The sequence below is a fragment of the Tachysurus fulvidraco genome, chromosome 1 (genome assembly GCF_022655615.1).
Source record: "Tachysurus fulvidraco isolate hzauxx_2018 chromosome 1, HZAU_PFXX_2.0, whole genome shotgun sequence".
NCBI classification, from domain to species: Eukaryota; Metazoa; Chordata; class Actinopteri; order Siluriformes; family Bagridae; genus Tachysurus; species Tachysurus fulvidraco.
This window is the reverse complement of record NC_062518.1, coordinates 26,470,035-26,495,960: the sequence shown is the minus strand read 5'-3', so window position 1 is coordinate 26,495,960 and position 25,926 is coordinate 26,470,035. Positions and strand designations below refer to the sequence as shown.

The 25,926-nt window shown below is 39.5% G+C and overlaps 4 protein-coding genes across 12 annotated transcripts; 1 reads left to right on the top strand and 3 right to left on the bottom strand.

Annotated features, from left to right (window-relative positions):
• Window positions 1-986: 986 nt before the first annotated feature.
• LOC125138949 (PX domain-containing protein 1-like) lies at window positions 987-4,363 on the bottom strand. The gene is made up of 4 exons (XM_047801397.1): window positions 4,205-4,363; window positions 2,451-2,554; window positions 2,268-2,376; window positions 987-1,308 (listed from the first exon to the last, which is right to left on the bottom strand). Exons 2-4 carry the CDS (start codon window positions 2,526-2,528, stop codon window positions 1,202-1,204), a joined length of 294 nt encoding a protein of 97 aa, XP_047657353.1. The 5' UTR covers window positions 2,529-2,554; window positions 4,205-4,363; the 3' UTR covers window positions 987-1,201.
• Window positions 4,364-4,574: 211 nt separating this feature from the next.
• On the bottom strand, window positions 4,575-10,789 carry si:dkey-154p10.3 (zinc finger protein ZFP2). 3 transcript variants are annotated; one of them, XM_027169003.2, is made up of 8 exons: window positions 10,630-10,789; window positions 9,833-10,326; window positions 9,040-9,730; window positions 8,205-8,292; window positions 7,869-8,096; window positions 7,480-7,613; window positions 6,538-6,661; window positions 4,575-5,589 (listed from the first exon to the last, which is right to left on the bottom strand). In XM_027169003.2, exons 2-8 carry the CDS (start codon window positions 10,313-10,315, stop codon window positions 5,391-5,393), a joined length of 1,947 nt encoding a protein of 648 aa, XP_027024804.2. In that variant the 5' UTR covers window positions 10,316-10,326; window positions 10,630-10,789; the 3' UTR covers window positions 4,575-5,390. The 3 variants fall into 3 exon arrangements, with proteins under 3 accessions (XP_027024804.2, XP_047657116.1, XP_027024805.2); XM_047801160.1 differs by having other exon boundaries at window positions 7,869-8,054; XM_027169004.2 differs by having other exon boundaries at window positions 9,833-10,323.
• A 164-nt stretch (window positions 10,790-10,953) lies between these two features.
• On the top strand, window positions 10,954-22,926 carry prpf4ba (pre-mRNA processing factor 4Ba). Of its 6 annotated transcripts, XR_003444151.2 has the most exons (17): window positions 10,954-11,100; window positions 11,727-12,929; window positions 13,297-13,416; window positions 13,577-13,726; window positions 13,822-13,903; window positions 16,130-16,328; window positions 16,839-16,912; window positions 17,546-17,636; window positions 17,751-17,898; window positions 18,237-18,374; window positions 18,662-18,815; window positions 18,912-19,026; window positions 19,279-19,430; window positions 19,587-19,673; window positions 19,832-20,615; window positions 20,727-20,845; window positions 21,087-22,926. XR_003444151.2 is itself a non-coding variant. In XM_027169002.2 (15 exons), the coding sequence occupies exons 1-15, from the start codon at window positions 11,063-11,065 to the stop codon at window positions 20,033-20,035; spliced, it is 2,955 nt and encodes a 984-aa protein (XP_027024803.1). In that variant the 5' UTR covers window positions 10,954-11,062; the 3' UTR covers window positions 20,036-22,926. The 6 variants fall into 6 exon arrangements, 1 of the variants encoding a protein (XP_027024803.1); XR_007137973.1 differs by lacking the exon at window positions 20,727-20,845; XR_003444150.2 differs by having other exon boundaries at window positions 20,727-22,926.
• On the bottom strand, window positions 22,664-25,739 carry LOC113657569 (protein FAM217A). 2 transcript variants are annotated; one of them, XM_047801165.1, is made up of 4 exons: window positions 25,196-25,739; window positions 24,905-24,976; window positions 24,678-24,754; window positions 22,664-24,057 (listed from the first exon to the last, which is right to left on the bottom strand). In XM_047801165.1, the coding sequence occupies exon 4, from the start codon at window positions 24,027-24,029 to the stop codon at window positions 23,058-23,060; it is 972 nt and encodes a 323-aa protein (XP_047657121.1). In that variant the 5' UTR covers window positions 24,030-24,057; window positions 24,678-24,754; window positions 24,905-24,976; window positions 25,196-25,739; the 3' UTR covers window positions 22,664-23,057. The 2 variants fall into 2 exon arrangements, with proteins under 2 accessions (XP_047657121.1, XP_027025294.2); XM_027169493.2 differs by having other exon boundaries at window positions 25,291-25,739.
• Between the last annotated feature and the right edge of the window lie 187 nt (window positions 25,740-25,926).

The window sequence follows — 25,926 nt, the reverse complement described above, 5'->3', positions numbered from 1 at the left end:
GGAGGTGAGTGGATTTGGAGGTAAGTGGAGTTGAGCATGTGACGTCATCCGAATACTCTTGAGGAAGTTCCCCACATTGGGCTGAGTGTTTTGATATGTCACATGTCCATGTTGTGCTAATTATTTTTTTTCATGTGATGTCATGTGACGTGACCAGAATACAAGCGAGGAAGTTCCCCACATTGTTCTGAGTGTTTTGATATGTCACATTTCCATGTTGTAAAAAGTTTTTTGCTTTTGCATATATTGGGGGCCGCGGCTGCGGGACAACCGAAAGGCCAGTCGGTACACCGATTTAAAACTTTGTTCAGAGTATCACCCTAAAGGAGCTGGCCGAGTTTGGTGTAGATAATTCGAAAGCTTGCCGAGCTATAAACCTCCAAATTTATTTATATTTATATTTATAATGGGAGTCTATGGGGAAAAAGGCCACGTTGAGACCCGGTACCAGAAGTAATAGCAACAAACTTCAGACCAGGATCTACAACATATCCGAATTTGGTGCATGTGGCTTCGAAAGTCCTAGGAGGAGTTACTCTTGATAAATTTCTGTCTAAGCTTAAATAGGAAAACAGAATGTTGGCTTCTACAAAGGCATCATATTGTATAATATCTCAGCCATTACGCACATACTATACAATATTTCAGTCATTTGCTGTTTTTTGCACAATTCTATATATTATCCAAAGGACCTGCTGCTAAGAAACTGTGTTCATTCTAATGTTACTGCACGAAATATTGTTTGAACATTCAGTATTTACTCTGGTCGGTCGGCACTATTTCTGTTACTGTTTATTGTCTTTTGTGTATTGCATTTTTTTGTACTTTTTGTATTATCTTGTAACTTTATGTCTGCACTGCTTTTTGTCCTGCACTGTCTTTTGTCCTGCACTGTCTTGTTTGTCTTGTCCTGCACTGTTTGCACCAGGTTGCACAGCTGCACTCTATGTGGCTAAGACTACTTACATGTCCTTAGCCCTGTCTTTGTTTTATGTAGCACCTTGATCCTGGAGAAACGTTGTCTCATTTCACTGTGTACTGCAACAGCTATATATGGTTGAAATGTCAACAAAAGCTTCTTGACTTGACTTGATCATAATTAACTTTTGTATATGCAACACCTTGTATTTAGCAACATAAGAGCCCATAGACTCACACAGGCACTATTTAATTTAAAGCAATCAGCTTCACTGAAAAATAGTCAGTGGTCTTTCCCACACTTTGATTTCTCACTTTCTTTCAATAATGATGAGTCATAAAGTATAGTTTCAGTGTTGGCCAGGCAGAATCCATTGGACCTCCGTACATCTGGAATGCAAAAGATCATTAGATATAATAATAAATAAATGAAATGATTGGTTGTGCTTTTATGGGAAGATAATCAATGATAGCATGGAACAATTATACCACAGCTCTTAATGAATTCTATTCACTCTATTCTGAGTGGTCACAAGACCAAAACGTGGCAGCTCTGACTTGCTCCTTCATATAATGTTTCCTATCTTATCTATAGTAACAGCTCATTTACAGAAATTTGTATGGCAGATTCTAAACCTAAGAACAATTAAATAACGTGCTACATAACAACAGAAACTTGTGGAAATGTTAATATGGTGCAGTATTCTGTAAAGATTTTACTTAGCATTTATGAAAGAAGCCTCCACTGTTAACACTCTGTAAAGGTTAGCGGTAAAGTAAAATGACAATCTGTATCTTTATATAAGTGAGTGACGTGACATATGGCTAAGTACGGTGACCCATACTAAGAATTTGTTCTCAGCATTTAACCCATCCAAAGTGTACACACACAGCAGTGAACACACACACACACACACACACACACACACACACACACACACACACACACACACACACACACACACACCATGAACACACACACAGAGCAATGGGCAGTCATTTATGTGCCCATTTAGGCAGTTGGGGGGGTTTGTTTCCTTGCTCAAGGGCACCTCAGTCGTGTTCGGCCACGAGACTCAAACCCACAACCTTAAGGTTAGGAGTCAGACTCTCTAACCATTAGGCCACAACTTCCCCCATATTTATATATATAAATCAAAAGAAAATAGAAATGCCTGCTTAACAAAAGTAATAACAGGAATTAGTCTGACAGAAGTTCCACGACATTAATTCAAAAGCAACAATAAATTATGATCTTTCATTGTTTATTAATTGAAATCTGTCATTCCTGTCATCACTGATTATTATACCAGAAATATGAAGTTCTTTACAGATATCTGATGACTAACCTGCCTCTGTGACGGGACTGATAGGCTGAACCGAATCATAGGTGAGTATCCTAGCCTGCTCAGATTGGGGCTCCTCAACTAATGTGAGCAATGCCTCAGACTGGGAATACTGAAAAAGACAAAATTTCATAGAAAAACTTTTCAAAAGTTTTTAAAACCTTTAGATTTAAACAGTTTCCATACCTCATTCAACATGCAGATTATACTGGTCAGTAATTTTTCCACCTCGTCCAACTGGCTTTGAGTCATTGTTGATTCCATGATTGTTTTACCTCCTGAGGGTCACACTAACAGAAGAAACTGTTTAAACATGAATAATTGTAGCATATTTTAATATTCATGCCATCTGCTTAAATGTGTTGGACTGTTCAGCTGAAGGGTGAAATTTGCCACTATAAACACCAGGATCCCAATGTCTGGAAATGATTATTTTGAATGGCTAACTCTATTCCCAACAAGATCATAAACACACTTTACATTTTTGTTTGACTCTTTGCCCAGTCTTACCATTGGCATGGAAAGTAGTACGCTATAAACACTAGGACTTCACACGCCTAAAGATTTCTTTACGGATGGTTAGTGGTTCTTACTTCCTTAAAGGGATTTTTTTTTAGAATCCTTTCTGAGTAGGTTTTTACACAGAACCTTTAAGAGTGCTTACTGACTTTCTCTGGAAGGAAGAAAATCATTGGCCTTTTGTTCTCAGGTGACACTAACTGGAACCATAAAAATGCTCTTATTTGTCCTATGTAGATTTACCTTAAATTAGCTTGACACACTAAAGGCAGTGAAATCATGTCGTAAGGTGCATTGCAAAATTATTTACCCCCTTAGTGGTTTTCCTCTTTTGTTGCATTACAACACGGGAATTAAAATTGGTTTGAATTTTATCTAATGGACCTAATAAAAAATAGTCCAATGTGTTGAAGTGGAAGGAATAAAAAAAAATTTAAACTGAAAAGTTTTGAGAGCATACCCACTTTGCTATGAAATCCGTAAATAAGGTCTAGTCCGACCAATTAAAAAAAAAAATCTAACCAATCCAGTACAAAAAGTCACATAAGTCAGAATAGTAGAAGTCAAAAGTCACATAATCGGTTGATTAAGGTCCACCTGTGTGCAGTCATGGTATCATTTAAACAATCACTTGATCAGTATTAATTTTTGAAAGGCCCCTTGAATCTGACACACAACAAAGCAAGAAACATAAAAACAAAAAAGTTCTCCAAACAAGTCAGAGACAAAGTTATGGAGACATATACATCAGTATTAGGTTATTTAAAAAAACTTCCAAACTGAAAATCCCATAAATAACTATTAAACAAACAAAGTTATAAATTTGAACCTTTAGTCCATCATTGAAAAGGCTATGTATGCAACACTTCCCATTGACCCCAAGCACCCCATTCCCACAGTAAAGCATGGCAGTATCATTTAAAGGTCAAATCTTGAGGTGAATATTTTAGTCTGCCAAAGATTTGAAAAAGAGGTTCATTTTCCAACAGGACAATGACCTGTGAACCCCAGACCTCAATCCAACTGAGAATCTGTGGCATGAGATCCATCTAATTTCAAAGAGCTATAGCAGTTTTCCCAATGGCTAGATGTGCTAAGCTCATAGAGACATACAGTACTGTACCCCCCAAGTGAGCTTTAATCTACATCCCACCACTGAGCAAACCACCTACAGTACTTAAATCCTTTACATCAGATGGATTTTTTGTTTTGTTTTTGGAAGTGCATATTAACAGTTTACATCAGATCAAAGTTTTACATCAGATTTTTTGAGAATCCTGACAAGGGCTACATTCTGCCTTGTAATGTACTAAAAAGTTCGATGAACTAATATCCATCTAGAGAAACTCCAGAAAACAACTTTTGCTGTGAAATCTGATCACAAATATGCAGTCAAAATAAATGTAAAAAATGAAACTCACCCAAGTCCACATCATACTGACTGCATACACTTTTTGGATTTTTTTTTTTTTTTTTTGGATACTGAAGTGTATCAGTATACTAAATAGAATTTATGTATGTGCTGTATCTCCATGTGTATCTACTGTGTGAAGTAGTGTGAAGCACAATATCCAGTACTGTTTGGTAGAATTCACAATGCACCAGCCTGTAAGTGTACAGTGTAAATCTTGGTTGACTTCAGCTTGGAGGTATTCCAACATTCCCCTCCGTGTCTATGGAAAAGTGTGTTAAAGTTTATTGAAAGTTATACCCTGTAACCCAGCTACTCATTCGGGTGAAAAACAATTTCACTCTAATTATTAAAAAACACACCACCAGGACAGAATATCATATTTCTCATAAAATAATTCTTTTTACTCTTATCATATGATTATTCTTATTCCAAAAGATAAAAATGCATTAAAAATGATATTTCACAACAATCACATTGCTTAAACAAGTCCACTTGGAAGTGCAAATATTTTAATAGTAGTCTGTCGGGATGAAAAAAATTATACTTAAATATTCAATTACGTGTGTAATAAATAAGCAAAATATTTTTGGATAAATGACATATTTTTTAATATCTTACTCTACTGAGTTTTCCTAGCAGTAATCTGTAACGATTATTCCCTGTTATAATAACAACCAATTTAAATTACAGAAAAAGAATTTGATATTTCTATTAAATAACAGGAGATGGAGTGTGAATTTTTTTACATTTGTGGATTTAAACAGATTTTTCTCTCCCTCTTAATCCCAACTATATTAAATCACAAAATAACATAACTGGCTTCAATAATCAATGAAATTGCTAAACACACACACACTCTCACTCACTCACTCATTCACTCTATATATATCAAAATTGTGTATCAAAATTGTCATGTCCACATAAACCTTTTCTCACATTTGCTCTGATGAGCTTCTTAGATAATCAAGAAACCTATATGTTGCAAATAAAATCTTTCGATCTGTTTTAAAGTCTGTGCATGATAGCCCTGTGTAGTACAGTACAAGTCCCAGCACTACTGCTGCCCCCAACGGCTACACCTGGTATTACATTCCACACAAAAATAGACACTTAGATTTGTCATTGGTTAAGTAATCGAAGGTATTTTCCACAATTTTTTCCTAATCACTGCAGTCCTAACACTGTAGCCTGTGTTATTTGGACTTTCGAGCTCTTTTAGAAGGCGGTGCACTCCTTGTCCTGAGCACAGAAGTGTTCTCAGTGGTGTGGTGTTTGCGTGTGTGGCGCAGCAACAGTTGTCGGTCCGGTGTTGAATACTGGCACAGTGGGCAAGGGAATGACTCTCCTGTGTGATGCCGCCGTGAGTGGAGGTCCAAACTTTTCTTTTGGATGCTGCAATAATAACAAGAGATGCAATTATACCTGCAAGCCTGTATATATTTGTATGTACATAAATGACAGCCTGAAGCCTATAAACTTATTTAACCATTTAATTAAAGAAACTGCTTTGGCGTGATCAGGGTCGATACAGAGTTTATCCCAGGACCACTGGGTGTGATGACTTAATACACCCTTCTTTGCACGAGTACTTAGAGGCAAATTTAAATGAGTCAATCCATCAACAAGCAAATTTTTGTTGGTGGTAGAAGGAAACCAGAGAACATGTGAGAATATGCAGACAGTAACCACCAGTGACCACCAAGTTGCACCAAGTCCCCATCCCTGTCCTATCTATTTGCAAAATGTAAATCTACACAGTAACATACCATCAGACCCATAATCACAGAATATATATCTAGAGTTTTGTATCCCCTTGGATTCTAGTTTGGAAAAAAAATCTCTAGAACAGAACTGCATGTACATTTCAACCTTACAACCTTATGTAATCTACTCTAAATCAGCACACAGCTCTAATAGCGGTCTCACGTGTTTGCCTCCCACTTGAAATGATTTGAGTAGATCTCATTAAGCACTACTAATCATGTGGAAAGACATACAAATATTACAAGTCTAGGAAATCAAAACCACATTACTGTAAAAAACATCAAAACTCTGCCTTTATTTATCTTAGTACCCTACAGCTGGCAGCACACTTCAGTAAATCTCAGGGAAACATAACCAACAGTCCGGTACTGCAATGATTATGGTATCAGAGCCATCACAGAAAAAAAGAATTTTGGATGTCAAGTAGCTTTTTTATTGTATTTCAAATATCTGATGCACTACACTTGTGAAATTAAACAATGTTTCTCCAGCACCATAAAACACATCAAAAGTCATGTGTGTGTGTGTGTGTGTGTGTGTGTGTGTGTGTGTGTGTGTGTGTGTGTGTGTGTTTACCAGCTGTAGGGGCAGTACTGGCAGCGGTAGGGCTTTTCCTGAGTATGTGTCCGCGAGTGTCGTCTCAGAGAGCTCCTGTCGATGGAGGCGTATGGACACTGGGGACACTTGTAAGGCTTTTCACCTACAGCAAGGAAGACAATGCGTTTGTTTTTTTTTGTTCTTTTTACACCTACAGGGTTTAGATTCAATGTATAAGACTCTCTGATGTCATGGCAACCAAAACCTCTAACTCTAAATGTGCTGGAGAGCTGTGATGCTGTTGGGCAATAAGACGTAATGACACGTAGTTGCTCAGTGGATGTTACATAGTCTCTTTTGTCTTTGTCACTTTTCTTCTTTTCGAAAACTTCACTCGTGTTTGTTGCATGTCTTCTGCACATCTCCAATGCATTTCTAGTAAATGTTTGACAACAGGGCACCAAAACTTTGTGAATTTCTGAACACTGCTTGCAATTCAGCATCATCTGCACCAGGACAGTTCTGGGAAGTCGTGGTGGAGACTAGTGGCGGAAACTTTCAGATTTTGTAAAACGACCATCAAATAATATATAGTGATGTGAGCCTAGAAGCTGTTGAATGTATTAAAGACCAATGAAATTGCATATTGCGATTTCTTGGTGCATCTTATGCCACATATTTATGGGGCTGGATAAGACGCATATCCCTATTCTTTCCCTGATGGATGACGTAGCCATCTGTTGATCTCCAGGCACTTGCTGATGAAAAGTATATGATTATGCGATCATGCTTATATATAAATATATATTGTCAACACATGAAATCAGCTACATCTGTAAAGATTTCGATATGCTAAATCTTTTTTCTATTTAAAACTATTTTCTACTTAAAACTATTTAAGACGTTGATGCCATTATACTTCAGTTTAAACTGTAACACAATGTAAGAGTATATGCTCCCAAAGTAATAAAAGCTGTGAACCTGTGTGGACACGCATGTGCTGGATGAGCGAGGCTTTCAGTCTGGTACTGTAGTGACAGCGAAGGCACTGATAAGGCTTCTCCCCACGATGAATATCCATGTGACGCCGCATGGTCAGCTTGGTGGAAAATTTTCTGTCCAAACACATGGATTTTTAAAAGCATTGTTACTTAGTTCATAACCTAGTGAAGTTGCGTCCATGTGTTCATGGATACAGACTTCTGTAAGTCAATCTTGATAAGGACGTCTGCCAGACGCCATAAATTTCATGTGATTGACAAAGCTGTAGTTCTTATTAATGTAGTGTAAAGCCCTATAAACTATAATGAAGCTATACAAAGATTTCTAGACATTTTGTGGAAAATGGAAAGAATGTGAATATAACATACTTATCACACAGCATGCAGCAGAAGTCTTTCCGTTTAGGGGTCTTTAATCCCACACTTATCTCCTGCTCGGTGACCGTTGCATAGTCTTTTTTGTCTTTGTCACTTTTCTTCTTTTCTACAACCTCACTCATCTTTGTTGCATGTCTCCATGACTCCACCTGCACATCACCCAGGCGTTTGGAGTAACTGTTTGTCAATGGAGCACCAAACTTTAGGGAGGATGATGATCTGTGTGTGAATAACAAATGAACACAGCTTGCAATTCAGCATCGTCTGAAGTCTGGAGTGCTACCGTGGAATGTCGTCGGCTGGTTGGAAAACTTGAGAGATACTTACACGTTGTAGGAAACGTCGTGGTGTAAATCTCCATCGGTCTGGGTGTGCTGATGAAGAATGTGCTTGTACGTCTTCTTCCAAGCTTTTTCTAAAGAACAAGTGTGGAACGGGATACAAACAAATAGGATAATATGGTCTTAAACTCATTGCAACCACATCTATAGAGCTGAGTAGTTGAAATGGGCGTTTCTGCCGGTTTGTCATCGGGCATGAGGGCAGGATACACCCTGGACGGAGTGCCAACTCATCATAGGGCACACACACACTCTCATTCACTCACACACACACACACACACACACACACACACACTACGGACAATTTTCCAGAGATGCCAATCAACCTACCATGCATGTCTTTGGACCAGGGGAGGAAACCGGAGTACCCGGAGGAAACCCCCGAGGCACAGGGAGAACATGTAAACTCCACACACACAAGGCGGAGGTGGGAATCAAACCCCCAACCCTGGAGGTGTGAGGCAAACATGCTAACTACTAAGCCACCGTGCCCCCCATATGTAACATGAGTGACAGGGAAATGAAATTGGACACTGAAGAGGTGAAGTGCATATAAAAGTGCTAGAATAATTTTTAAAAAGCCTGAAACCAAAAGAAATACTGCAGAGAGTGGAAACCAGCACGCTCATATTCAGACCACAGCAAAATTGTGAAAGAGCAAGAACATCGAAGTTGTTGTTCTTCGTGCATCTTTATATTAACCTTTCGTTTTATGTTTATATCCTGTAAAGCTGCTTTGAGACAATGTCAATTGTTAACAGTGCTATACAAATAAATTTGAAAGTTTGCAAGTGCAAAAATAACCATTATATCAGCTTACCTGTGAAATCGCAATACAAGCACTTAAAGCCTCCCTGAAAGTGGCAGCGCTGGTGTACCTCCCACTCCTGCCCCGAGCGGCACCACTTAAAGCATAGTAAGCACTGTTTCTGAGAAGATTTCGTCCGAGCTTGGTTATGCCTCTTCTGGTGAGCGTCACATAAGTTTGCTCTTCTGAACATTCGGGAACAAAAAGAACACTTGTGGTGTTTAGACCTCTTCCTTCTTGCATGGCTCTTCCAGTGGCACTCCATATCGGCCCAGTCTCCTGCTGCCCAGCCACAGCGTGGGCATTTGAACCCCTGTTCACCGTCATGGCATTTCAAGTGCACCTCTAAGAGGCTATGATTAGCCAAGACTGCCTGACAAAACACACAAGAAAGCCCCATTTCCTCTTCAGCCTGCTTTTGTGTTTCAGATGTGGTCAAAAGGGGCTGCTTGTCTTCCAGGGAAGTCTCTAAGACATCTTGTCCACCTGAAGGAACAGACAGGGGGACAGGCTGAGAGGGACATTTGGCACTAGAGATTCTGCACAAGCCAAGAGTCATTAAATGAGCCGACTGTGCCATTTCTTCATCATCAGCACAGGTGATATCAGCAGAAAGAGGCCCCTGGAGTCCGTGGCTGGAATCCTCCAGCTGAAAGACATTCTCTTCATCACTGTGTCTGTCTTCATCAAACAAAGTGCTCACCTGGACAAAACGTACCAAACGCATTGATTTAAAAGGTATACAGTCATCAGGATATGTCAATGTTTTATGGTTATAGAGCTGCTGCAATAAGTTATCACTCACCTCACACGTCTGGGCCACATGAAGGTTGCTGTCGGAATTGGCACTCAAACTGATATCGCATGGTGGTGAGCTGATGTTCTGCAAAATGCCATACATTGGGAGCAGGAACATGCGGTCCATGTCCATGTGGTCCTCACCATTTTTGGAGCCAGAATGCAGATCATAAGGAGAGGCATTTTGGTCAAGCTCGGTCAAGCTCTCCTCCTCCTCCTTCTCCTGGCAGGAGAGGTTGTGACATAATGGTGATGATAATGTTGAAGAATGGCTTTCGGTGATGTGACTGCAGATGCTAGTCTTCAGACTGCTGGTAAACTGGCACACTCGGCAGCGAAACACCTCAACCAAAAAGGCCTCCACCAAAGTGGACAAATGAGGGTGAAATCCCTTGGCAGAGCTGCAGTAAAACTGGGATGTGCTGCTTTCTTCTCGAAGACTCAGCGTTACAGGGTCTATAAGTTGATATGCATCTTTAATCCCAGCCATACTATGGCCTGCTTACATAAAGGGAATACATACACACACATTAGTGGTACATTAAGCCAAGAAAGATGTATAGAGACAAGCATTTTAGTGTACTTTATAATTCCTATACTGTTCAACATGGTATACATCATAACACGTGAATTAAAATGTCTGCTGTGAATTGAATTTAAAGCTATATGTTTAAGATAAACTGAAATATACAACTGCTGGTTCTGTTCAGTATTATAATGTACCACATTAATGGTTACTGTGCTTGCACGTGGGACAGTTTAATTTAACAGTATACACATTCTGACTCATTTCATTCACCTCACCTGTTTCCTAACTTCAGTTCTTTGTTATCAGAGTATATATCTGCCTTAGTGCATGTCCTTATCATAACAGAAACGGTTATGACAATACAAGACAGAACGGAAATTAAGGGTGGAAATGTACTAGCTGACAAGCTAGCATGGCTATTGTTCAGGGGTCAATGCAAAATGCCAAAACAAAGTTAAAACGTAAACAAAGAATAAACTCGGCAAATAAACTTTGGCATACACAATATCCTAAACTTCTCTTCTATATATATATTACGCCTTATTCGTGTGTATAAATATCGAAATCTCACTGATAGAATCTAGGCTGGCTTTTCGGAATGGAATGTGCTTTTTAAACGGTCCCTAGGTTTGCCGATTCCTCACGTACTGCGCATGCGCTTACTGAAGGTTCGCTAGTTCCGTTTAGCCTAAATTGCCGTTGCTAAAGATGGAAACCATGATTAACGATGCAGTAAATCATTTCGCGTAAGAGAGTTTTTGTTTGGTTACCTGTGAAATATATACATGTATTCTTGGGCAAAGAAGGTTTTAATATTTATTTGTTCGCGTACATTTAGCTTTTAGTTTCGGTTGTTATGGAAACGTTAGGACATGGTATCAATGTTGCTAGCTAACTTTTAGGCTAAGCGGCTTGATTAGCTCGGTTTGCTAACGCGTTAGCAAACAGCTGTATTTCACAGTGATAAAATATGTAGATGATTAAAATCCCGCTGTTTGTATTGTATAATGTAATCTAATAATGTAATAATGTAATGGACATTAGCTAAGAATAATGTTTAGTAGCCAGCCAGATAGCTAGCTAGCTATCTAGCTAGCTTGTCAACAATAGCGTCAACATATGGTTAGCTAGCTGTCTTGCAACGATAAACAATAGTTTAATATATTTATAATTATTTTATACATTTATCATTATAATTATTTAACGACAAACAATAGTTTTATATATTTATACATAAAGTGATGCGGCTAATCGAATCTAGTATTAATAATCATTTAATTTTGAAGCAGTTAATTTTTTTTTAGTTCTGTGTGTGAGACTATTGAGTTTGATGACTCCTTTCTGTTTTTTCTATTTATTTATTATTTTACAGAAGTAACAATGTGTCAGGTGAAGAGGAAGAGAATAGACTCGGGGCATGCAAGGAAAATGAAAGCATGGAGAAACACAAGCGAAAAAAACACAAACATCACAGCAAGCACAGAAAACACAAACATTTATCACTGGAGGAAAAGGAACACAGACACAAGCACAAACACAAGCATAAAAAGCGCAAACACAGAGATTCCTCCAGGGTGGATGACAGGGGCGTCGAGGTCGCAGATGAAACTGTGGCACTGAAGAAGACCAGGTTGGATGACCTAGCAGCCCTGGAGGATTTGGAAAAGCAAAGGGCCCTGATCCAAGCAGAGCTCGATAATGAGCTGATGGAGGGAAGAGTTCACTCAGGAATGGGACTGATACTGCAGGGATATAACTCAGGCTCAGATGAGGATATGGATGTGCTGGAGCGGACATGTAATAGGGATGAGCAGAGGGAGAATCTAGAACAGCTTCATATGCCTGGGGGACCAGAAAGCCAGTCTGTTGCTAAAGACACAGAACAAAGTCAGGACAGTTCTATAGATGAGGAAAGAATGGGTCCTTGGCGGCGTAGTAGAAGCAAGTCTGAAGAGGAGGCAGCTATCCAACATAAATCAGATAGAAAAAAGAGTAGACCTGAGTCAGATTCAGATAACAAACACAAAACTCAAGGTCCATGCCCATCTTTAGAGAAGAAGCCATCCCATAACATGCAGCAGTCCAGAGGTGGTCGTACAAAATCCAGATCTCCTACATTATCCAGGAAACAGAATAACACCCATAAGGATTCCCAGTCAGGCTCTGCAGAGACAGAACAGGGAAGTAAAAGAGACTCTTCATCTTCATTTCGCCAGCCTGGGACCAGAAGTACTGACCATGCCAAATCACCAGAGAAGGTAAGACGCTCCAGTTCAAAAGACAGACATAGAAGATTACCTGAGCCTGACCGCAAGCGGGACAGGGACAACCCATCAGCCAAGTCTCCTTGTAAGGAGGTCTCATCAGGCAAGGAAAACAGATCCCCCCACAGAAGGCACATCCACAGTCCAATCCGGGATAGATCCTCTCGCCGGAGCAGGGAACGCCATTCCCCTCAACAGCCTTCCAACTTTCGATCTGCCCCCCGCAACAGATCTCCAGCCAGAAGGGAACGTTCTCGCTCTACTGATAGAAGACGGAGAGAATCCGACCGACAGAGACTCTCGCCCAACAGGTTTGAATCAAGCAGATGCGCTTATTTATATGTTATATATTTTTAAGTTTATATTAATAAGTTAACTTATATTTATAAGTTGTTTTCCTTTTTAGCATGGATCAATCATGGTCTGCACAATGATATTGAAGAGATCTAAAATGATTAATTTAAGGTGTCACACACAAAGAATTTTTAATTGTTTTTGACCTCATGCATTTATCCTCCTGTTTATTTGACCTCATGACCATCACCCCAGTGTTTATGCTGCATGGGCACAAGGGGTGAAATAGTTGAAATGCTAATAATCAATGCTATTCTCAATAATAATTGACATTTTTCTTCATTTTTATATTGGTCTTCCCTCATGTAAATGTGTGCCCTACAGGATGCGGTCCCGTGATGAGGCAGCCAGCTGCAGTGGGCCGAATCCCTCTCTCGGCTCCAGAGGAAGGCCGAGCCGTTCTCCCAGGAGACGCACCAGCAGATCTCCTCTTCCCAGACGAAGGTCTGTGCAAGATGTCTCTCAGTTTAATTCTAGTGTAATGATTTTTTTTTCTCCGGAGGCCTCCTGAGTTCTCCTGGGTTTATCACTTAACAGTTTTAAACTGGAGTCATTTTTATTTGTTTATTTATTTATTTTTTTACTTTCACTGCTGTTGCCTTAGGTCTGTGGAGCGGGGAAGGATGGGCTACAGGTATCAGGCACGCTCAGGATCTCAGGAGCGGAAGAAAAGAAGCAGGGAGAAGGATGATAAGTTTAAGGGCAGTCTGTCGGAAGGCATGAAAGCCGATCAGGATGAATCAGATGAAGACGTGTAAGTGCATAAGAGCTGTCAGTTTTGTATATTTGGTGATTCCAGGCATTTATGCATTTACACAAAGCATAATTACGGATTTTGTTTGCATGTAGTTTGGAAGATTATGATGTGGATGAAGAGGATGAGGAGGCACTGATAGAGCAAAGGAGACTCCAGCGCTTGGCAATTGTACAGGTAATATCAGAATCAGAATCAGATTTATTGGCCAAGTGTGTTGACACGCACAAGGAATTTGGTTCCAGCAGTTTGTGACTCTCAAAGGTACAGACATAAATAACACAATACTATACAAGAAAACAATGCAGGGGGGTGCCAATTATTTTTTCTGCTGTTCTAACCGTGCATTGCAGTCTGTTCCTGTCCTGTTTTTTTGCTGCACCAAACCAGATGGTGATGGATGTGCACAGGACAGATTCCATGACTGCAGTGTAGAACAGCATCAACAGCTCCTGTGGCAGACCGTACTTCCTTAATTGGCGTAGAAAGTACATCCTCTGCTGGGCCTTTTTGATGACAGATTTTATGTTGCACTCCCATTTCAGGTCTTGGGAAATGGTAGTGCCCAGAAACTTGAAGGCCTCCACAGATGACTGTTAGATATTGTGAGGGGGAGTAGTGTTGAGGGGTCTTTCCTAAAGTCCACTATCATCTCCACAGTTTTGAGGGTGTATAGCTCCAGACTGTTCTGACTGCACCATAGCACCAGCCACTTTACCTCCTCTCGGTATGCACTCATCGCCACCTTGGATGAGACAGATGAGCGTAGTATCATCTGCAAACTTCAGGAGTTTAACAGTTGGGTCACTTGAAGTGCAGTCATTAGTGTAGAGGGAGAATAGCAGTGGGGAGAGGACACATCCCTGTGGAGCGCCAGTGCTGATTGTCCGAATGCTGGAGGTGACACCTCCCAGTCTCTCCTGTTGTTTCCTGTCTGTCAGGAAGCTGGTGATCCACTGACCGATGGAAGGTGTTATAGTGAGCCTTAGGAGTTTAGAGTGAAGAATTTCCGGAATTATAGTATTAAAAGCCGAACTAAAGTCAACAAACAGAATCCGGGCGTATATCCCTGGGCAGTCCATGTATGCAGAATGTAGTGCAGTCCGATGTTGACTGCGTCGTCCACTGACCTGTTTGCATGGTAGGCAAACTGTAGGGGATCCAGCATCAGTTCTGTGACAGACTTTAGGTGGGCCAATACCAGCTGTTCAAAGGTCTTCATGACAACAGATGTCAGAGCAACATGCCTGTAGTCATTTAGTCCAGTGATGGAGGGTTTCTTGGGGACCGGGAAGATTGTGGAGAGTTTAAGCAGGAGGGGACTTGACACAGCTCCAGAGATCTATTGAAGATATTGGTGAAAATAGGAGCCAGTCGATCAGCACATGCTTTGAGACAAATAAATAACAGGACTGATAAAGCTGTCTTTTTGTTATTGGTGTTTGTGAAAGATTTACACCTCCATTTTCTCAAGGTTTCTCAAGGTTTCTAACCATATCTGATGAAATTTAAATGTTTAAAAAAATGAAGTATTCCGACCTAAATTTGAGCTCAGGTGCATCCTGTTTGATTAGATTTTTTCTAGCAATTGACTGTAGTCTCAGTGACAGTTTCAGCTGATTGGACATTGTTCAGGAAAGGCACACATTTTTGTATGTACAAATCAGTGTGTTATTTAAACAACCCTTTAAGTTTTTCGAACTCCATATACATCCATAATCTAACTGCATCAAGACAGTGATCTAGGGAAGGGCACTTGAGGGACTTAAGTAGCAACAAAGTTACTGCACATCAAATGCCAAATGGGTAAAGAAGAAAAAAAAAACATCTTCATGGTGAACAATGGTAATTACAGCATAGTGGTATTGGGTGCTTCACAGTGATGGGGAGACTTGTCAGAATTGAGGCAAGAATGAATACAGCTTTATACAAAGCCCCAATTGTCTGAATGGCATAGCCAAAGGTCAGAGTAGCTCCCTTCCAAATGTTTTTAACAGGTCTGAATAATTCTGTATTAGATTTAAGCTGTTGATTGATTAATTTTTAAGAAATATTTCTCATTTCCACTTTTAGTTATGGCTTATCATGTCAGAGTGCTGACCAGAAGAGTGGATTTATCCATTGCTCAATATAATGTGCAAAAACGACGTCTGACCAAAAATGGTGCAGAGTAACTTTAATGTACTCGTGGCATGCCGGCTCGCATTCTCAAAGCTCATCTGAAATTTAGCATTCAGAGATCATGGTTTTTCGAATTTAGCCTCCAACCAAAGCAGTCCAGGCCTACAGTAGACAAGCTCTAAAGTCTGCATGCAATTCAGAATACTGGCAGGCTATTCATCTGCAGTAAAGCAAACTTGTTCAATGCTGAAAACCTTTTGACCATGTTTATGTCCCATGCAGAAATATAAGGAAGCATACGAGGACAACAGCAAGTCAGAGCCTGCCAGTCCTCAGAGTAGCTCTCACAGCCGCTCTCCCTCACCAGAAGATGTTCTAGAGCGAGTTGCAGCTGATGTAAAGGCTTATGAGCAAGAGAACCTGGACACCTTCGAGGCCAACATTAAGGCGAAACACAATCTGCTCACCCAGGAAAAAGACGGTAAGTTTTATTATGTAGTCGAAGTTATCATAAAAAAAGACACTAGATGGAAAAGATGCAAATTTTCTTGGTGATTTTCTCTATGTCTCCATTTCATTAATGGACACATAGAGAGAATTTTCTCTTTGTCTCCATTTCATTAATTATGTGCTGACATGCAGCCACTTTATTGGCTGTTATCTTGATTATGTGATGGTTATTTGCCATTTTGAAGAGAAAAAAAATTCCCTGACAAGGATAAAGTTACTGAAGTAAAAGTGCTTTGTAGTCTATTAATACTTTCTGTCTGCAGAAATGTAATTATTACTTTGGTTTAATGACACCAAAACAAACCTGATAGTGAACCTCAAATACCAGATAAGATTTTGATCATAAACGACGTTTAAAGAACAAAATACACCAATTATTAACTGTGTTGTGGCAGGGTCATGATATTTCTGATTATTTTTTGTAGATGAACATTAAATTCTTTTTTCTTTTTATTTTTTCCTCCCATTTTTTCTCTTCTAGGGGGTAATCCAAAGAAGCAATCAGCTCCTGACATGTTTACAGAGTCAGATGACATGTTTGCCGCATACTTTGACGTAAGTAGTCAGGAAATGGTTTTGCATTGCATGGGTTTGAGACTTTCCATGCCTGAGTGCTTAAATAAAGTTGTCTGTGTAAGGAGATCTGCACAGGTAGAATTGCATAGTGCTGCAAAAGATCTTGTCTTTCCCTTAATGGCTTTTTGCTGCGTAGGTAAGTTGAACTTCTTCGTGCTCCCTCCTGAACAAAATGTCATTACCTCTCTGGGTAATCTTTATCACAAAGCATTTTCTTCTTGCACTGAACATTAAAAAAAATCCTGTGCTGTGATTGAAGTCTACTTTGTGCTGCTTAACCTACATGATTTCGAATAATGACATGACAGTTTAGTAAAAAAAGATGCAGCGCTTTAGTTGTATTCAAATTAGATTGTAAGATTAAAAACCCAGATATTCCAGTGATATTCAAAACGCAACAAAATCTGTAGCTTTTAAACCTGATAGCACAATTCTTTTCCCCTTCAGGTTATAAGATTTAAAGTATTTAAGTTACCGTAATAAGAAAAATACAGACCAAAAATATAATCAGATATCATTAAGCATTCTGACATTTACAAACTTTTCAAAGATGGGTCTGTCTGAATATAGCCTTGGTCTCAATCTTCATGTTTACCGTTTTTCTATTTTTAGAGTGCAAGGTTGCGTGCAGCAGGCATTGGGAAGGACTTTAAGGAGAACCCCAGTCTGAAAGACAACTGGACAGATGCTGAAGGATATTATCGTAAGTGACATTTAAAGTATACGTGTCTTTGCTCAGTTGCCTGACTATTCTACAAAGCAGAAAGTGCTAGCATGCACTGAGTAATCATGTCTTTTATTTTCCTCTTGTTTACAGGGGTGAACATCGGAGAGATGTTAGACAAACGATATGATGTTTACGGCTACACTGGACAGGGTGTGTTCAGTAATGTAATCCGTGCGAGGGACCTGGCACGAGCTGGTCAAGAAGTTGCTGTGAAAATCATACGCAACAATGAGCTCATGTAAGACAACTCATCGTTGTATATTGCTTAAACACAATTTGGGTGTCACAATCACCTAGATTTGTGAAATGGCATTGCAGATATGTGACAGTTGTTTAGACCAATGAGTACCGTAGAAATTTCTATTTGTACTGAATGTGTCCTAAGTGCACTATAATAAATATTTTCATATAAATTCAGTGATTTTTATCTATTTGCAGTTTCTTTTCTTTTTTTTTCTTTTTTTTTTTTTTTTGGATTTGCCATTTCTCAGTAAAAGCTAAGCATAATGGTTAAATCATGCTTCAGACTTTCAAATATATATGAATATTCATTTAAAAAATATTTCCTCCTCATAGGCAGAAGACCGGCCTTAAAGAGCTTGAGTTCCTGAAGAAGCTGAATGATGCCGATCCTGATGATAAATTCCACTGTGTGCGTCTGTTCAGGCACTTCTACCATAAGCAGCACCTGTGTTTGGTGTTTGAGCCACTCAGGTAAGGTTATTTTCAGCTGAGCTGTGTTACTTTCCGTGTTAAAGATGTCAGGGTGACATTATACTTCTAGAGTATTAGATAAGCATCAGCAGCAGTTTTTTTTTTTTTTTTTTTTAACTAAGCTTGGCAGCATTCTCAGAGTCCCCGAATATTTAAGTTGTACAGTTTCAGTATACATGGTAATTCTTCATTTGATGGAACAGTTTAGCCCTTCAGAAACTTTGAAAAGGTTTGGCTTTTTTTTAATAGTGAAATAAATGTTGCATAACTATATGATTTGGTTCCAGTATGAACCTGCGGGAGGTCCTGAAAAAGTATGGCAAAGATGTGGGTCTCCACATCAAGGCAGTGCGCTCCTACAGCCAGCAGATTTTCCTAGCTCTCAAACTCCTCAAGCGCTGCAACATCCTTCATGCTGACATCAAACCTGACAACATTCTGGTAAAGTTCATGAACAGTGTTACCTTGCAACACAACACCAAGTCTTTGTGTCCGGTAGCATTTCCTTTCTTAATTGCTTGCATTCTCTTCGAGCAGGTGAATGAGTCGAAAACCATACTGAAGCTTTGTGACTTTGGCTCTGCCTCCCACATCGCTGAGAACGACATCACGCCCTACTTGGTCAGCCGATTCTACAGAGCACCTGAGATCAGTAAGTCTGTCTTTGTGGAGTGTAGGAAGTAATGACATGCTGCATTAAAAATCTACTTTCATTCTGTATGCAGCAGCACAATACTAGATATAAATTATTCATCAAGTGGGCTTCAGTGTGAAGTATAGTTTACATGTGTATCTTGCATATTCTTCAATTCAGCCTCAAGTTGTTTTTGCTCTTAACTGTATAGGGTCTGTTGCTTTTGTTTTAGTGGTTTCTCGTGGATTTGATGTTAACTTTCTCTTCCAGTCATTGGAAAACCTTACGATTATGGAATCGACATGTGGTCTGTGGGTTGCACACTGTACGAGCTGTACACAGGAAAAATCCTCTTCCCTGGGAAGACCAACAACCACATGCTGAAACTTGCTATGGACCTTAAAGGGAAAATGCCCAACAAGGTAATGTGATGGACATTTGATTGGAAAACAAATATTGTATTAGAGGCCTATTAAGTTTATCATCTTAAATATCTTGTGCTTAATAAATGGTTTTCTTCTGTTGATTAATATTGGAACAATATCTGAACAGATTAAATATTGTTAAAATATTCACAGATGATCAGGAAAGGCTTGTTCAAGGACCAACACTTTGATCAAAACTTGAACTTCTTGTATACAGAGGTAGATAAAGTTACAGAACGGGTAAGCATCATTTCATTTCCACTTATTTGTTCTGTTGCAATCAATTGTAAAACATTCCCCGTGCTGTTTTTCAGTGTGTCTTTTAGTCCTGCTAACACTCTTTTTTTTCTTTCTTCTCTCTCTCTCTTCTTTGACTTTTTGAATATCCTGCTCTCCAGGAAAAAGTGACGGTGATGAGCAGCATCAACCCCACTAAGGACCTGTTAAACGACATGATTGGGCGTCAGAGACTACCGGAAGACCAGCGGAAGAAGGTGGTTCAGCTCAAAGACCTGATAGATCAGATTCTGGTGCTTGACCCAGCCAAGCGGATCAGCATCAACCAGGCCCTGCAGCACCCCTATATCCAGGAGAGGATGTGACTGTCATACCCAAACTTCTGAGGATACACAACACCAAATCCTTGAAAAGTCTGCCAACAAAGTGATGGTTTTGTATTTGTAGGCATGACTGAATAGATGAGGAGGCATTTTAATGTACAAGTAAAGGGTTTTTTGTTTGTTTTTCGTTTTTTTGTTTTTACTTTCTGAACCCAAGTTATCTTGCTTTTAGCTTTTAGTTCATGTTGCCCTCATAAAGATGTGTCACCAGCCCCTGAAATTTTTAGGCTCACACACAGCAGGTTAAAACTATTTTTATTTTTTGTTTATGTTCATGCAATAATTGATAGAATCTGAAAGCAACAAAAATGACTATCTATACATTTGCTGGTGTTCCAATAGTCTGAGCCTCCCCTAACACTGTACGTGATGATGTAAGTTCAGGATAAATGCAGTCTATATCCGCATCTCCCTCAGGTGCTAGAGCGACAGCGCCCACTGGTGCACAGGCCTGTAGGTGTGCGTCTGCTGAAATCGGAGCTCTTGAGCCCTACCTGAGCCTGTCTGCAGGGACGGCCTCCTCTGTAAAGGCAGGTTGTGTTCCTCTATCAGTACACTGAAGGTAAGCTCGGCCGGCCAAAATTGCCAGTATGCGGTGCCTCGGTTATACATTTTGGCTGAAAGTCTCATGAAAAAAACAGTATGCTCATTTTCTGGCATCTTTTGCATGTAGAGACGAGGAACGGTCTAAACCCATCATCCTTCCACAGAGCCAAAGTTAATTCCTAAAAACAGTTCTTGCGTAAACAAGTTGGGAAAGGAATTCCAAGGCTGTCACTATTGCTGTTAAGGGTAAGGGAAAAGGGGCAGTCTGAAATATTTGAACTGAACAAGCACCTTCAGTGTACTGCCTCTGACAGTCATGTATTGTTCAAATGCAATGTTTGACTCTCAGTGGATGCATTTAGTCTATCTAATGTTCTCGCAAGGGGTGCATGTGTTCTAAAATGTTGTGCACTTTGTATGAGCTTTTTTTGTGTACTTCAGCCTGTGTTCCTTTGGCCTGACGTGATCGTGTTGTCTTTTGATACAGGGATATTCCTCATCTGCTCTATGAATCTGCTTGTTTTGAGCGGTAATTGATTCTTTACTTCATATTGCTTTATTGTTATAATTAAGACACAGAACTAGCTCATCCAACTTGTATATTATCCATACCATGTCCTGCATGTTAAAACTAGTTTGCATAATTGTAAATTTATAATTGTGTGTTTATCATAAAACAATGTAAAATAAAAAATGTTTGATGTGGAGAAAAAGTAAGAAAAATATGGTCATAGACCTCTTGGTTTGTCTTGTGTGCACCCAATGGCAGGTAATTATGGTTTAAGATACCATACACTTTACGTTTAAGTTTCGTTGACACTAACTGCTGTTTATGATGTTTCTCCCACTGTTCCCTTGTGGTTGCTGAGAGAGAGAGATTATATTCTCCAACCAAAGGAGGCTCTTCTCTGTGCACCATCCTCCAGCCTGCCTCTGCTCTCAAAGAGACAAGACCTCCACAAGACCCCTATTCCAGGTCACTCCTAAAGGCATGTGTAGCTCCAAAATAGCATAGACAGAAATGACCAGTCTAATGATTGAAATGGAGGATGTTGAAATTTGATTTGTTTTTGAGTTCACACTTTCTAGCTCCTTTCTCACACCTTTTCAAGTCCCTTACACAGTACGCAGTATTTACCACAGATTTTTTTTTTCCTACCCTATACATAGTGTGAATGTGTAGTAAGAAAATGGCATGTGCTATTCGTCTAGCCCTGCAAATGTTCAGAGTAAACATGGACTAGATTTGGAATATTTCATGTCTCAGAGTTTTTATTTTATTTTTCAGTAAACAATAATGTCTTGAATATGAACGAGGGTCAGCAAATAAGTCATTAATTGTGTAGCATGTATTAATGGTAAATATTCAAGGGCGCTGATGATTACACCACTTACAAATTTCCCCTAATGATATTATTTAGTACTGTATCTCTAGTTTATAGCAATTAAAGCGACCCGTAACAAGTAAGTGGACAGACTGATGTATTAATCATCACTTCAGATTGTAGTGACATTGATTGACTGTTGCAACACTGGGGGGAAAAGATACTGGTTTATTTGTTCTCTGTATTTTAGGTGCTGTCGATTAGAGAAGACTCTTAAAGGGACTCACATCTGACCAAAGGTTTTTGCCTTAGAGCGTGATCTTTACTAGTTTTACTTTTATTCAACATTTCAGCAAAATTTGTAATTTGGATTTAATCTCTGGTTTTAAGCTTTAAGTCTCATTTGTCAGCCACTAAACACAACCTGAGCCATTATTCTACAGGTATACATGTTATAAAAGTGTTACAGCTACTTGGCTGGCAGTAGTAAAAAAAAAAAAAAAAAAAAGAGTGGCGGATTCAGTGAAGTGAGTTGGCTTTTGGTTAATGGGCATCAAAATCAGCCAGCCCATGCCACCTAGTTTTATTTCAGCTGTATTGCATTTATAGGAAGTTTGTTTTCTGAAACATTGGTGATTATATAATAACAATACATAATAAACTGGTGGCATAGCCAAATTGAACAACTGAAAGGTAATACCCTTCTTTTTTCACTGACCCATGTCTTTACACATGATCCTTAAAACTAACCTGAATTTGTCTCTATTTTTAGGGTAAGTCAACATTTACATCCCGTTCTGATCACTATACAACCTACAAAGAGGATATCCTGACTAGTCGTGCACCCTTCTGCTGAAATCCCATTTTAAAGAAGCCCATCGTCTCTTCCATTATTCATAAACCATCAGTTTTCAAATGAACTGTTCAAATACCGCATTCATATTCATTCAACAGATGCACTGTGTATAATGACATGACACCATGAATAAAGAAAGAAAAACACTTTTAATGCTCCTGTGGTCTTTTTTATTATTATTATAGTATTTTCATTATATTTTGAGCAACTCTTGACCATAGATGCAGCATTATATTTCCTAAATGACAAACATCCAACAGTGATGAATATAACAGGGTTATGTTTTCAATTTAGGAACTGTTGGCTTTTTAGCTGATGTAGAGCTTCTGTGTGTCGTTAAGCTCTTGGTCCTGTTTGGCAATGTGGGTTTTTGTGGAACCTTCACATTAACAGAGAAATTTGGGAACCCGGTTTCAGCTGTTTTGCATTTGCCTGACATGCTGTCAGGACATTTAAGCAAGGTGGGATGTGGCAACTTGCCTTTGCTTCCTCGTCCTGGTTTTGGGCAAGTAGGATGCCTGCACCTGCATGAAGAGTTGGGAGAAACCGTAAGTTTGGTAAAACTACACACAACCGAGTTGCACTCTGCATCCCTTGATACTCCAGTCTTGCATCCTGGAAAGTCACTTTTTCTTAAACGTTTGCTGTTTTGTGTGTTAGCAGTAGCTGGACGGGATCTAGCTAGTTTTGCTTTTTCTTTCTCCACAGTAGCAGCCTGGAGCTTTTCTATCTCCATCAGTCGTGCTATTACAGAATCAAGGCAAGTCTCAGTCACATCAAGATTTTCAGAAGACAGACTCTGTGTGGAGTCCAGTGATGCAGGAAGAACCTCTGGGTAAAACGCAGTTTCTGTGGAACAATGATCCAGGTCCTCATCAAAAGGTTCTGGCTTCAAGTCTAATTCCACAGCTGCTGCCCACTTTGACATTTCAATGCTTTCCTGCTCTTGATCTGAAACGTCACTGTCCGTGTGGCACTCTGACGATCCTGACATGTTATTCAATGAGTGTGTGTCACTTACTTTCCCTTCTAAAAGTCCAGCTTCAGAGATGTTCGAACTTAAACGGTGTAAGACATCTTTTTCCGTATTTTCTCTTTGAGATTGTCTTGCCCGTATGGGGTTCATTTTCAGCAAACAGTTTTTCTTTGCAAGTTGCTTCTTTTTATGGCTCTGCTCACGCGTGTGCTCATTCTTGTTACCACTGACAGGATCTGAGAGACCAAGCTTCTTCCACCTGTGGGTCAGCATCCTTAGCTTGTTGTTATGATGTCTCAGACTATAGAAGATAAATGTACCATAATTAATTGAAGAGCCAGAAATAGAATCTCTCTTTCCTAAAGTCGCTTTTCAACAGCTAGGAACTCATATCAGACTTGACATCAGATCCCAGTAGTGCAGAAAGCAAGAGGTCTAATGTTGCAGGATAATGCAGTTACATGCAGTTCAACTACAGGTTAAGGAAGGATTTTGTTTATGCCTACAAGTCCCAATGCCAAACCTTGTCAGAAGCAATGGTGTACTTTATTTATTTATTAAATATAGTACCCCGAAGCCAAACCTTGTCAGAAGCAATGGTGTACTTTATTTATTTATTAAATATAGTACCCCAATGCCAAACCTTGTCAGAAGCAATTGTGTACTTTATTTATTTATTAAAAAGAATATCATATTTACATTTTAAGATGGGAGGCAAGATAAGGAATGAAAAGGCCTCGAGTAAAGATCGCTTTGTTAGCTGGACAAATGGAAGTTAATAGGCAGCTACCAGTACATGTTGCTGGGAGCAAACGAGCCTAATATTTCAGAACACTCTGTACTTGAACCCATAATGAAGACGCCTGTCATCAGGCTGGGAGTGTCTTTGGTGGGTGAAAAGAGACCTCTGTATCTACTTACACTTTGGCGGATTCTGGCCAGTCACGGCAGATGGCTGGTTCATGCACCAAATCGACACTTCTGGCAGATGAAGCTTTCTATAAAATGTTTAATGCAAGTTTTGAGGATTAGATGCTTTGCTACATTTCACAGTCAAACCAACCGAAACAGCCGTCAAACTCTGGTTCCTCAATTCGCTATAATAGAAAATTCACAACACATTAAAGCAAACTATTGGAACCTGATACCTTTGGTGCACTCAGTCCTTTAGAGGGGTTTAAATATTCAATTTGTTGTGTTAAGCATCTGATTAGGAGATCCTGTAAGGAGAAAATATAACAGTGTATTAGCATGTCTTTGCCTGCACGCACATGGTGTGTAGTACCTGTATGTACCTGTAACTTCTATACACTATATATATCTATGCTGGAGCAAAATATTTTATTTATATGACATTTACATAATATTTCAAGCAATTTTCCTTTTTAAAGGCATTGCTTTACACATGCAAACGATATGTATTAATATAGTTCACTTACTGAAAATAATGAACCCAACTTATTCTAGGCAAAGAGACACCTGTGCTGAAACATTGAAATGAATTAAAAAAAGTAATATTACTAAATGCCCTGACCTTGAGATGGTGATGGAATGGTGGGCATTAGTGGTCTGTCCTCTTGGATGAGTGCTCTTAATCTTTTACACTGAGCACAATCAACAAGAAGCTCCTGAGCAGCTGGACATCAGGCAGTTGAATGGCCTCTTACGTCATTGGTTGCCGAGAAGAGGGCGGGCTCAGGGTAATCCTCTGGGATATTAATCCCCGCCCACCTTTCCTATTTCTGGCCTATCACGCCCCGCCCATTCACAACGCTCTTGGCCTATGGGCCCCGCCCATCTCCACAGATTCACACTAAAGTTTCGTTATGAATCTATGGAAATTCATGATTTTTAATAAATACACGATACACCAAAGCTGATAACCTCTTCCTCTTTATTTTTATGGTCTACCATTTTCTGTATAAATATTAGTAAATTGACTGACAGAGACGCTTTTCATACTTTTTTCCTGTTGTCCAGCTTGAAAACCATGGCAACTGACCGGGACATCGATAACTTGCTACAAAGCAGACAATAGAGTCGTGCTGATGTAGACAAAGTCTTCCATTACTTTACTGCAACAGTTATATAAATAAAAATAAAAAATACATACAGTATATATTTTCCTATTTAATCTTTATTTCTTCAGAAATCTGGCCACAGTATTATA